Genomic DNA, 13249 nt, shown 5'->3' with positions numbered 1-13249 from the left:
AAAAGCATAAATGAAATGTCAAAAATAAAAGCTGCTTTAAAATTCTATGGATTACTACAGCCTAAAGATTTATCGATCCTTGAAATCGAGCCCTAATTTTCTTAGATTTCGAAGTCAAAATCGAGTAATAAGTAGTTTAGAGTTAAAAATAGGAAATTATATTCTCAAATGGGCACGAGTACCACCCATTTTGATGTGCTTGACAATTTAATTTTAATAGCGAATATTTGGAAATATATTATATGATGAGGATAATGTTAGAGTAGTTTTCACTAATATCTTTTGAACTTTTATGACAAGTAAACCTTGGGATCAATACAGTGCCGTACTAATCTTATAGAGTAAGATGAGAACAATGGTTTTTTTTAAAAATATGATGGTGCGAAGAATCGAATTACTTTCGTACATTTGATGCATGGCATTGAATATGATTCCTTTAGCAACTTTAATCGTGCATGCATCAGGTTGTGTCCTTTTCAGTTTTGCATGGGTAGGGAATGTTATTGCCGTACTTATTAGTATTGTTGGAACTTACTTGAACCTAGAGATAACCACCAAAAAGGGGAAAAAAACAGGAAACTCGAACGAAAATTAGAAGAGCATTTACAGATGAGTGACTCTACTCTTAGGATGACCAAGTCAAATCGTGGTAGAGCGTAGCCGTACATCTCAATCATCGGTTTGTTTTTTTGGTCGAAATAGAGATATCATTTCATTAAACCCGAGCCCACCTACAAGAGTAAGGGGCATCAAAATACATGATTCTCAAAAAGGGGAAGGGGGGTGGGTTAGAAACCCAGTTTCGGGGAAAGGTCTTACACCTTAACGCCTCTATAACCCAATCTACTCATCTATTTGAATCACGGGTGTAGAGGACCAATCCTAAACTCTCAGAAAAAGCCAAGAGGCCAATACAATTAGTGATAAGTGGCTCAACATCCCAAGGACAGAGGGAAGAATCTTTCAAACAGCTTATCAAAGTTTAATAGTCAGACTCCATCGTTAGTTTTAGATGAGGCCGATCAACAAAGTGTTGGAGGGCATAGAGACAAGCAAGGGCTTTGGCTTGAAGGGCGAAAGATGCTCAGACTGGTCGTGCGAGGCCTTCCATCAATCTTCCTTCTGAATCGCGGCATACGCATGCAATTGCCCCTTCCTTGGTCCCCGAGAGGTGAGATCCATCGATATTTATCTTCAGTAAACTAGGGTCTGGTGGTCTCCATCTCGACTGTAAGTTCAGCGATACTGCTTTGTGCCTTAAGTTGCTTCTATTCTACTTCGCGTAATTGCAATGCATGTTTAGAGCTGAGTCGATTATGCTGATTGGGTCCGTTTGCTCATGATGGAAGACAAGGGAGTTATGCATTAAGCAGATTTTCTAGAGGGTGAGTGAGATGATCTCGAACGGTATGTTCTTCTAGGTCATATCATTATAGATTAGCAACCATTCCTCAAATCTAGTGACTTGTTGGTGAGAAAAGTGGATGTTGAATTCGGGATTTGACCAAACCTGCTTTGTCTTGTCACAAAGAAGGAATAGATGCTCGACTGTCTCGGGCTTTGTTCGACACAAGGGGCAAAATGGTTCAGATAATACCCTTCTCTTGAACAAGTTTACTCTTGTAGGTAATGTATCTTGGCAGACGTTCCACAGGAAAAGTATGACTTTTGGAAGTGTTTTTAGCCTCCAAATTTTGCTCCAGAGATCATCGGTTAATTGAGCAAATAATTGCCATATGAGTGTCATTACTAAGAAATTCAAATCGGCAATGTTGAAACCGGATTGTAATTAGTTGCGCATCGCGGACCGGTCAATTGAATCGAAGTTGCAATGCCCGAGCGCAGCCTCACCATGAGGTCATACGTTGGAGGCATGCTCGAGGTGTCGTGCTCAAGCGGTCGCAAGCTCATTGTGGATGGAGGTTGAGCTTGATCAAACAATCACGCCGCTATTTTGATTAGATCTATGATGCTTAGTGTGTACAACACGTGAAGAGAGAGAGAGAGAGAGCTTGGGTGGGTCACTGGCGATAGGTGAGACCACCTCGACCTCAAGCGACGCCGTGGCCGAGATCCATTGCCGTGGGCCACATTGCTAATGGCCACTATTGTCACCGTCAGTGGTGGCCTCCCTCTCTTTTCGTACCGTTTACTTTTTTCGGTTTCCTTTTCCTTATTTTTTTCATATAGTAAATGTACTTATAATTGATATATGTTCAACTAAAATGAGTTCGAAATGGGTATTACCTTAACGAGAAAATTGTCCAAATGGTTATAATTTATTGTACATTTCTCAATTTAGTTTTAAGCTTTTTAATGTTGTTGATTGATTCATAAAAATTTTCATGCTTTGCCAATTGAGTCCATCCGATCCGTTTTTATCGAAAATTGATGACGTAGACACTGATCGTCCTACGTGATATAGTCGACGTTGACCTAGACATTTTTAATAATAATTTAATTTTTTGGAATATTTTTTATTTATTTGTCTTTCCTTTTTCCTTTTTTTTGTTTTTTTTTTTACACCTCTGGTCGGCCTCGTCGTCCAACCATTGCCAGCCACAGGCGAGAGGGCGTCAAGCCCTCACCCAGATCTAGGCAAAATCATTTAATAAGTAGCTTAGAGTTAAAAATGGAAATTATTGCCACCCGTTTTAATGTGCTCGACAATTTGCTTTTTATAGTAATATTTGGAAATATATTGTATAGTGAGGATAATGTTAGAGAGGTTTTCACTAATATATTTTGAATTTTTATAACATGTAAACCTTGAGACAAATAAAGTATCGTACTAATCTTATGAAGTAAGATGAGAAAAATGAATTTTTTTTTAGATTTGATGGTGCAGAGAATCGAATTACTTTTGTATGTTTAATCCATGGCATGGAATATGGTTCCATAGCTACTTTAATCGTGCATGGTGCATGCATTAGGTTGTGTCCTTTTCTGTTTTGCATAGGGTTGGGAATGTTATTGCCGTACTTATTAGTATGGTTGGACCTAACTTGAACCTAGAGATACCCAACAAAAAGGTCAAAAAGTAAACTTGAACGAAAATTAGAAGAGCATTTATAGATGAGAGACTCTATTAGGATGACCAGATCAAATCGTAGTAGGGTGCAGCCATGCATCTCAAACATCGGTTAATTGAGCAAATAATGGCATATGAGGTGCCGTTAGTAAGAAATTCAAATCGGCAATGTTGAAACCAGATCGTAATCAGTTGCGCATTGCGGACCGGCTGATTGAATCAAAGTTGCGATGCCCAAGCGCAGCCTCACCATGAGATCACAAGTTGGAGGCATGCTCGAGGTGCTGTGCTCAAGCGATCGCAAGCTCATTGTGGATGGAAGCTGAGCTTGATCAAACAATCACGCTACTGTTTCGATTAGATCTATGATGCTTAGTGTGTGCAACACGAGAAGAGAGAGAGAGAGAGAACTTGGGTGGGTCACTAGCGATAGGTGAGATCACCCCGACCTCAAGCGACGTCGTGGTCGAGATCCATTGCCGTGGGCAACATAGCTAATGGCCACTATTGTCACCGTCAGTGGTGGCCTCCCTCTCTTTTCGTACCTTCGTTTACTTTCTTGGTTTCCTTGTCCTTTCTTTTCATACAGAAATTGGTCTTTGAAGTCCATTTCGGCTCAGTTTTTAAATTTTAGGCGATCCGTTTTATCACTTGACCCATTGGATATGAGTTGCCAAAAGATTTATAAATCTATTTTGCCAACTCTAAGTAAGAAGAGAGACATGAAAGGGGTTTTCGACATATATTTTTTGTGATTTTTTTAGATTTGTGGAAAGAGAAAGCGGTTTTCGTAGTTTTGGGAAAAGTACCAAAAAAAAAGTCACAAAATTGTTACATTGGTACCATATCTTCTCATGCACTTAAACCTAATAATTCAATTTAGTTCTAAACCTTTTCGCATTAATACCACTTTAATTTCCTTTCGGCCAATTTAGCCCGTATATATTTACGCTACGTGAATGCGGCCCCATCCTCACGCATGACGGCCGCCTAACATTCGGTTCTAATACTGGCAAGGGGGCCTCGCATATTTACGACCATGGCTTGTGGCTAGTGGCCAGCCACCGGCAAAAAGAAAAGGAAAAGCAAAAAAAGAACAGAAAAGAAAAAAAATATTGACCTCAAGCGACGTCGTGGTCGAGATCCATTGCCGTGGGCAACATTGCTAATCGCCACTATTGTCACCGTCAGTGGTGGCCTCCCTCTCTTTTCGTACCTTCGTTTACTTTCTTTGGTTTCCTTGTCCTTTCTTTTCATACAGAAATTGGTCATTGAAATCCATTTCGGCTCAGTTTTTAAATCTTAGGCGATCCATTTTATCACTTGACCCATTGGATATGAGTTGCAAAAAGACTTATAAATCTATTTTGCCAACTCTAAGTAAGAAGAGAGACATGAAAGGGGTTTTCGACATATATTTTTTGTGATTTTTTTAGATTTGTGGAAAGAGAAAGCGGTTTTCGTAGTTTTGGGAAAAGTACCAAAAAAGTCCTAAAATTGTTACATTGATACCAATTCAGTCCTAAACCTTTCAATTAGACCAATTTAGTTCTAAACATTTTCACATTAATGCTACTTTAGTCTTTTCTACAATTTAGCCCGTATATAGCTACGTGAATGTTAGCGTCTACGTGGCATGGCAGCTCTAACATGGTTTTGATATGGCAAGGGGGCCTCGCCGACCATGGCTTGTGGCCAGGGCCAGCCACCGGCAAAAGAAAAGGAAAAGCAAAAAAGAAAGGAAAAGAAAAAAAAATAAAAAATAAAAATGCTCATTTTAGCGCCAGAAGTAGCCACGCATAGGAAGGCGGTGTCACATCAACGATTTACACTTTAAATGAATTGGTACCAACGTCAAAATGTTTATGAATAAATGAGCCCAACCGAAAAGGTTTATGCTAAATTGGTATCAATAAGTTTATGACTTTTTTAGTACTTTTCCTAGTTTTTATAGAAGAAAATCATTATCTCCTCCACCCTCAAATGCGTACGTATGGTGATCAAGCACTATTTAATTAATATTTATTTGTATCAGTGATATTTGAAATAGATTGGTAACGAGTTTTTCGCACTTAGAAACTCTAATTATAGAAAAATAATGTATCGATCATCATAGACACATCTGTTTATTTAGTGTGTACACGCACGCATGCAGAGAGAGAGAGAGGAGGGGGGGGGGGGGGGGTTCTAGGCGGAGGTTGCGGGCGATAGGTGAGACCACCTCGACCTCAAGCGACGTCGTTGTCGAGATCCATTTCCGTGCGCAACATTGCCAATGGCCGCTATTGCCACCATCAGTGGTGGCCTCCCTCTCTTTTCGTACCTCCGTTACTTTTCTATGTTTCCTTTTTCTTTTCCATTTTTTTTTCATATAGTAAATGTACTTATAATTGAAATATGTTCAACTAAAATGAGTTCGAAATGGGTATTGCCTCAACGAGAAAATTATCCAAACAGTCCTAATTTATTATACCTTTGTCAATTTAGTTCTAAGCTTTTTAATGTTATTAATTGAGTTATAAACCTTTTCATGTTTTGTCAATTGAGTCCATTTGGCCAATTTTCATCGAAAATTGATGACATATATACTGGTCGTCCTACGTGGCATAGTCGACGTTGACCTAGATATTTTCGATGACAATTTAATTTTTTTTTTGGAATATTTTATTAATTTTTTTCTTTCCTTTTTCCTTTTCTTTTTTTTTTACACCTCTGGTCGGCCTCGTCGTCTGATCATTACCAGCCACAGGCGAGAGGGCGTCGGGCCCTCACCCAGATCCAGGCAAAATCGTTTAATAAGTAGCTTAGAGTTAAAAATGGAAATTATTGCCACCCGTTTTAATGTGCTCGACAATTTGCTTTTTATAGTAATATTTGGAAATATATTGTATAATGAGGATAATGTTAGAGAGGTTTTCACTAATATAATTTGAATTTTTATAACAAGTAAACCTTGAGACAAATAAAGTATCGTACTAATCTTATGAAGTAAGATGAGAAAAATGAATTTTTTTTTTTTTAGACTTGATGGTGCAGAGAATCGAATTACTTTTGTTCGTTTAATATATGGCATGGAATATGGTTCCTTAGCTACTTTAATCGTGCATGGTGCATGCATTTGGTCGTGTCCTTTCATCTTTTGCATGGGGTTGGGAATGTTATTGCCCTACTTATTAGTATTGTTAGACCTAACTTAAACCTAGAGACACCCACTAAAAAGGTCAAAAAGGAAACTTGAACGAAAATTAGAAGAGAATTTATAGATGAGTGACTCTATTATTAGGATGACCAAATCCCATCCTCGTAGAGCTCAACCGTACATCTTAAACATAGATTAATTAATCAAATAATCGCCATTTGAGGTGCTATTAGTAAGGAATTCAAATCGGCAATGTTGAAACTGGACCGTAACTGGTAGCGCATCGTGGACCGACCGATTGAATCGAAGTTGCGATGCTCGAGCACAACCTCACCATGAGGTCACAAGTTGGAGGCATGCTTGAGGTGTCGCGCTCAAGCGGTCGCAAGCTCAGTTTGGATGGAGGCCGAGCTTGATCAAACAATCACGCCGCTCTTTCGATTAGATCTATGATGCTTAGTGTGTACACACCCGCGCCGAGAGAGAGAGAGAGAGGACTTCAAGTGGAGGTCCCTAGCAATAGGCGAGACCATGCAAAGAGAGAGAGAGAGGGGGGGGGGGGGTCTTTGGGTGGAGGTCACTGGTGATAGGTGAGACCACCCCGACCTCAAGTGATGTCGTTTTCGAGATCCATTGCCGTGGGCAACATTGTCGTTGGCCGCTATCGTCACCGTCAATGGTGGCCTCCCTCTCTTTTCGTACCTCCGTTTACTTTGCTTTGTTTCCTTTTCCTTTTTTATCGTAAAATAATTGTACTTATAATTGAAATATGTTCAAGTAAAATGAGTTTGAAATGGGCATTCCTCAATAAAAAAGTTATCCAAAAAGTTCTAAACCTATTGCACTTTTAACAATTGAGTTCATTCTACCAATTTTGACCAGAAATTAATGACGTGGACACCGGCTATCTTACATAACTCGATCGGCGCTAATAAGCCTAATATGCATATTTTAAATAATATTTTAAATTTTTTTCATATTATTATTATTATTTTTTTCTTTTTTTCTTTTGTTTTTTGTTTTACACCTTTGGTTGGCCTCGCCATCTGACCATTGTTGGCCACAAGTGAGGGCGTTGGGCCTTTGTCCAGATTTAGGCGAGGTGAGCCAGCGAGGGCTACGAAACCATGGCCAGACTAGGTGAAGGGCGAAGGCCGCGACGCCCTTGCCCAGACAAAGTGAGGGTTGCCGGGCCTTGCCTATGGCTAGTGATGGTCGGCCGGTCAGAAGTGTTGAAAAAACAAACAAAAGAAAAGAAAAGAAAAAGAGGAAAAAGAAAAATATATAATAAAAAATAAAAAAATTCAAAAAAATATTATTAAAAAAAGTCAAAATTAGCGTTGGCCGTGCTAAATAGGATGGCCACGGCCGGCACCCACATCACCAATTTCCGGCAAAAATTGGTCGAATGGACTTAATTAGCACAGCGCGAAAATGTTTATGACTCAATTAACAAAATTTAAGGGTTTAAAGCTGAATTGACAAAAGTGCAATAGGTTTAGGACTGTTTGGACAAATTACCCTTACCTCAACCCACTTCAACCCACGTCCTGTTAAGCTTTGGTCTCCAAAATCCACTTTAGCCCTTTTTTAAATTTTAGGCGATCTATTTTATCACTTGACTCATTAAATAGAAGTGCAAAAAGAATTCTCGATCCATTTACCACCTCTGGGTAAGAAGGCTCATAAAAGAGTTTTCGATATAATTTTTTTTTTTAGATTTGTGGAAAGAGAAAGCGGCTTTTGTGTTTTATAGAAGAAAATCATTGTTTCCTCCACCCTCACGTGTGTGCGTATGGTGATCAAGCACTATTTAATCAATATTTATTTTTGTCAATGATATTTGAAATAGACTTTTTTTTGGTCGAATATATTTGAAATAGACTAGCAATGAGTTTTTTGCACCTAAAAACTCTAATTATAGAAAAAAAATCTACCGATTATCATAAACATCGTCTATTTATTTTTGGATTGTACCTTTTTTGTGATACTTAAGTATAAAACAAAAGCATTCGATTTATTTATTTTTTACAAATCTCATGACGCACACACTTTGCTTAAACCCTCAAAATTTTTACAATATCTAAATGTCAACTCGCATATTTAAACGTAGTTTTTCCATAGGTTTTTATAATTCGCACAATGTTTTAGATTTTAATGGAAAAGTGAGAAAATTACATTTTGACTTTCGCGACGAATCTCTTCTAAGGGACTTATTAAACACGTTTAATAGAGAAATTTTATCACTTTCAATGCATTGTCAATTTAGGTTTTAGTGCAAGTGCTTTTAGGACACTTACTAATCATACTAGGGGCGAGCGGTTCCAAGTTACATGGTTCCACCTTAGACCTACCTATAAGAACAGGTTCCTATTTTTTGGAACGTGAAATTTGCCCTACATACATTAGAACTTGGAACTTACCCTGTTAGAGGTTGCAGGTCGATTCCAGGTCTGTCCAGGTTTTACCTGTACTATTAATTGAACAATTGCAGTGAATCATCATCCTTAATGATTATCACTTGCTGTTACGATCCACTGACTACAACTTATATTTAAAGACACGAAGAATATGAAACATTAACAAGTCATAAAATGAAAACTTAGATAGACGGGTCCATATTATACACACATCATCTAACACTATGAAATGCCGTAGGATCACGTGAAGACATAGACCGACAAAAAACATAAAAAACTTATTTAAGGTTTCAGGTTTCAAGTTCCATCTACCTAGAACTTGGAACTTATTCGTCGAAAAAGGTTTTCCAATTTTTGAAACCTGAAATCTATCCTGCATACATTGGAACATGGAACCGACAGGTTCTCACTAGTCCGATTCTCAGGTTATAAGTTCTATGTTGGAACTATGCTCACCCCTAACTCATGCGTAATAAAAAGAAATATTTTTATTTTTAATCCACTAATTATGTGTACCATGAGATAAAAAGAGCTTTGAAAATAGCAAATTTTTATTTTTTTTGGGTATTTAACAAGCCCGACAAAATACATAATGAAAAACAGAAAAATTAATAGTCTCGTTCTAAAATCTGAAGCGAGAAAGTGAAACCCTAAACCCCAACATGCCTTCTCTCCTCTCCTCTAACCCCGGCCGGCCGCAGTCTGTCCCTCGGTCTCCCCTCTTCCTCTAAGCTCTCGCTGGCAAAGTCGCAACCTCTCGCCGCCGCCTCTCCTCTCTCCGTCTCCGGCCTCCGCTCGTCCGCCCAGCAACCCAGCTCCGCCTCCCTCGGCAGCGACCCGGCTCCGCTTCTCTCGTTTCCTCGCAGCTCGCCGCCTCCGACCCGCCGCCAATCTTCGCCGCCGCCGCCCCCTATCTCGCCCCTTCGCCGTTGGAACCGAGGTGAGTCTCCGTTCCCCCTTCCGCGCGACCCGCTAGAAAAGAATTCGGTGGGGAGCGAGTTTTCCGACTGCGCGTTCTGATCGAAAGTAGCTGCGTTCATCTTTCTTGATTAGTTTGTGCTGGGATGGCCGTGAGTCCGAGACGGACCGGCGTGTTTGACGAGGACGAAATGTCGGAGGATGAGATGAATGATGTCGGCGATGAAACTGTTGATTCCGAATCGGAAGAATCGGACGCAGAGGAAGAAGAAGAAGATGTGAAGTTGCCGGAGGCTAAGGAGAACGCCGTGTACGACAGGGACGGCATCATGGATAAGCTTGGAGACATGAGCTGGCCGCAGGACGTGCCCTGGATACACCGGCTCGCCGTCGACGTCGATCGCCAGCAGGAGCAAGAGGTCGACGTGAACGACGACCTCGCGCGGGAGCTCTCTTTCTATACGCAGGCGCTCGAGGGGACGAGGGAAGCCTTCGGGAAGCTCCAGTCGATGGGGCTTCCCTTTCTCAGGTCCTCGGACTATTACGCCGAGATGGTGAAGACGGATTCGCACATGGCGAAGGTGAAGGGCAGGCTTTTGGCCGAGAAGAGGGAGATGGAGGAGGCGGAGGAGAGAAAGAAGGCGAGGGAGGCGAAGAAGCTGGCGAAGGAGGTTCAAGCCCAGAAGCAGAAAGAGAGGGCTAAGCAGAAGAAAGAGGGGATAGAGGCCGTGAAGAAGTGGAGGAAGCAGAGGCAGCAGAGTGGATTCGCGGGAGGCGATAAGGACGGCGAACCGCCTTTCGATTTCGAGGACGGGAAGGCTTTCGAGAGGTCCGGAAAGAAGAGGCCTGGTGTGGCCCCGGGAGATCGGTCCGGAGGGAGATCGAGGCAGGGTGGCGGTGGCGGCAAGGGAAGGAAGGGAATGGACAAGAAGGTGAAGAAGAGGGAAACGCGAGACTCCAAATTCGGGTTCGGGGGGAGGAAAGGCATGAAGAAGCAAAACACTGCCGAGACTACCAATGACTTGAAAGGCATCAAGCAAAGTAATGCCTCAGGAAATAAGAAAAGGAAGAGGTGATTGCGTTCTGGTATCATTCCCATTCTACCGAGTCGTTGCGGAAGCATGTGCAAGACAACTCTGTGGTAGGGGAATGCTTTTTGAAAGCTTGCGGAGCGTATATGATGTAGTGTTCGCGCTCATACTTTTAGCTGCTGATGCAGGATAAGAAGTTTGGTTTTACTTTTGCTTATTTGATTTGATTATGTAGAACATAGCCTTCTCTATGTGAGTTAATGCTGTTTTTGCTCATCTTTGTGTACTTTCTTGTGGTTAGCCTCATTAAAGTATTATGTTCTTTCGCTCTACTCGAATGTAGTTGTTCTAGCCTTATGTCTGCGGGCAACTTGCTGATGTCCTTTTGCCAAGGTTGCTGGACAGTGTCTCTGAGAAGTAACCTGCATAACAAATTCTTTGTGTGCTCACATCTCGAATTAGCTGCAGACTCCTATCCGACTGTTTCTTTGCATTTCCCCCTCGTTTGAGCCTTCGATGATGGGTTGAATTGTTGCTTATCGTGGGGATGCGGCGAATGCCTGTTAGAGGCATTAGGAGCCCCGATGTTTAGGCACAACCGTTACTCTGATTGATCTTTTCATGGTTGCTGTAATACCTCCTACAGGTGGAAAGATTCCGTTTTACCAGGTAAAATTGTGATCAGACCACTTCCTTCTACTTCCTTGCACCGTTCCTTGATGTTCTCTCATTCGCAGTGACCATGGTCTTTTAAACTAGCATCGAGTTTATACGATAGCCAATTCTAAGATCAGTTCGACGGGTGAGCTCGCCAATGTCTTCTATACTTAAAAAGCGATCTTATGCTTTTGCATTGAATACAGATACTGGGTTATTTATCCGACTGGCTGGGCATTATTATAAATCATCTGAAAGTACATTGAATTCTCAAGCAGAGCTTGTTTCCTCTGGATGATGAAGCTTCAGACCTTGTTGTCTTACTTTGGATCTTGATTCTCATCAGATGGAAATCATATATGTGGAATGCAGAGTAGCAATTTGGCTTGGCTGCCGTTAGCCTCCAAAAAGGAGTCGTTTAAGCATAAATATCGGTGATTGGTGTTGTTACAATGGCATTGCTCGCGATCATTTGCACCTTATCAGGATTATGCTTTACTGAGTTCATGGTGCTGTTGCGCAGGGGACCATGCTGCTCAAGGTAATGGGCCGTTTCGTTCGGCTTTTCAAATGGTATTTGGGAGAATGCAAATACCTTTAGGTGAAAGTCACTTGGGAAAATGCAAGTAGTGTTTGGTAAAAAAAAATTTGTGAAGCTACTTTGACTTAAGTAGTGTTCGGTAAATTTTTTTTTGCAAAGGGCTTTGGCAATTTTTATTTTTAATATTCCGATTTTGCCCCTATTACTGTTTATCTTCTTCACCGTGAGGGTGGCCGGCGAAGGGCCGGCGAGGTCGCCCGACCCAGGCAATGGCCGCCTGGGGTCAAGCGATCGCCCAGGCATCGTCGCCTGGGTCGCGCGACCTCAGGCGATGTCGGCCTGGGTCGCGACCCAGGCGGCCATCGCTTGGAGTCACGCGACCCAGGCAATGGCGCCTGGCGGTTGCTCGACACCAGGCGGCCGTCGCCTGGGTCAGGTGACCTCGCCGGCCACCCTCGCGGTGAAGAAGATGAACAGTAACGGGCAAAACCGAAATATTGAAATTTGAGTGAGGGCAATTTAGGAAGGGAAAAATAGGCTTCAGCATTTGTGGAATGCTAGCTTTTGGCTTTCCGGACTCGAAAAGCTAAATCAAACGGTTCAGCATTTTGGGAAGGGGCTTTCGAGGCCGAAAGCCCCTTCCCAAAGCTGAACCAAATGGGGCCAATATTTAGTAGTTTTGAGAGCTGAGGCCCGTTTGGGTCTTGAAAATGTCTTCGATTTCCTTTTTTCCAATCTAAAAATGAAATTGAAATGAAGATTATCTACTTGTTAACCGATGTTAGAGAAAATGACACAAATAGTCCATGAATTTTAGCCTAACGTGCAATGTGGTCTATGACCTTTTAATTTGTTCAATATAATCCCAAAACTTTAACTCAATGTGCAATGTGATCCTTGAATTTTTAATTTGTTCAATATTGTCTTTGAATTTTTGGTACATATTTAAATTGGTCTTTGAATTATATGAAGATGTTTAATGTAGTTCTTTCTTTTAATTCAAGTTTAAGCACTACATCGAATATTTTCATATAGTTCAGAGACTCTATTAAACATGTGTAAAAAATTCATGGATCATCTTGAACAAATTAAAAATTTAGGGACCACGTTGAAATTAGGCCAAAATTTAAGGATTACATTGCATATTAGGTCAAAATTTAGATATTATTTGTGTCATTATCCTTTGATGTTAAGTAAGTTGATCATTAGCAATTAATCTCTCTCAGTTGGTGTTATGGAAAAACACTACTAGTCCTTTTACCAGCACCTTTTGATTTTCAAAATAAATGCTGGGGCAATTACCCAAGGAATGCACAATCTTTTTACCGTAGCGACAAATTTTAACACGACCCTTTAAACATACCAAACAAGCGCACAACTTTTTACCACCGGGACACATAACATTTTCCGATCCATTCGAGTCGCGACTACTTTCACATTCCTCAACCTCAAGTACAGTCCACTTCCGACCCTTATATCGATTTCACGGGCTCATTTCCAGATTGACAAATA

At 41.0% G+C, this 13249-nt stretch overlaps 1 protein-coding gene across 1 annotated transcript; it reads left to right on the top strand.

Annotated features, from left to right (window-relative positions):
- Window positions 1-9237: 9237 nt before the first annotated feature.
- LOC115684487 (probable rRNA-processing protein EBP2 homolog) lies at window positions 9238-10815 on the top strand. The gene is made up of 2 exons (XM_030609228.2): window positions 9238-9530; window positions 9644-10815. Exon 2 carries the CDS (start codon window positions 9655-9657, stop codon window positions 10582-10584), a length of 930 nt encoding a protein of 309 aa, XP_030465088.2. The 5' UTR covers window positions 9238-9530; window positions 9644-9654; the 3' UTR covers window positions 10585-10815.
- Window positions 10816-13249: the final 2434 nt, after the last annotated feature.

The sequence above is a fragment of the Syzygium oleosum genome, unplaced genomic scaffold (assembly GCF_021117445.2).
Source record: "Syzygium oleosum isolate NSW1041296 unplaced genomic scaffold, Sole_v2.1 Sole_v2.14, whole genome shotgun sequence".
Taxonomy (NCBI): Eukaryota; Viridiplantae; Streptophyta; class Magnoliopsida; order Myrtales; family Myrtaceae; genus Syzygium; species Syzygium oleosum.
The sequence above is the reverse complement of the archived record's forward strand: the minus strand, read 5'-3'. Positions and strand labels throughout refer to the sequence as shown.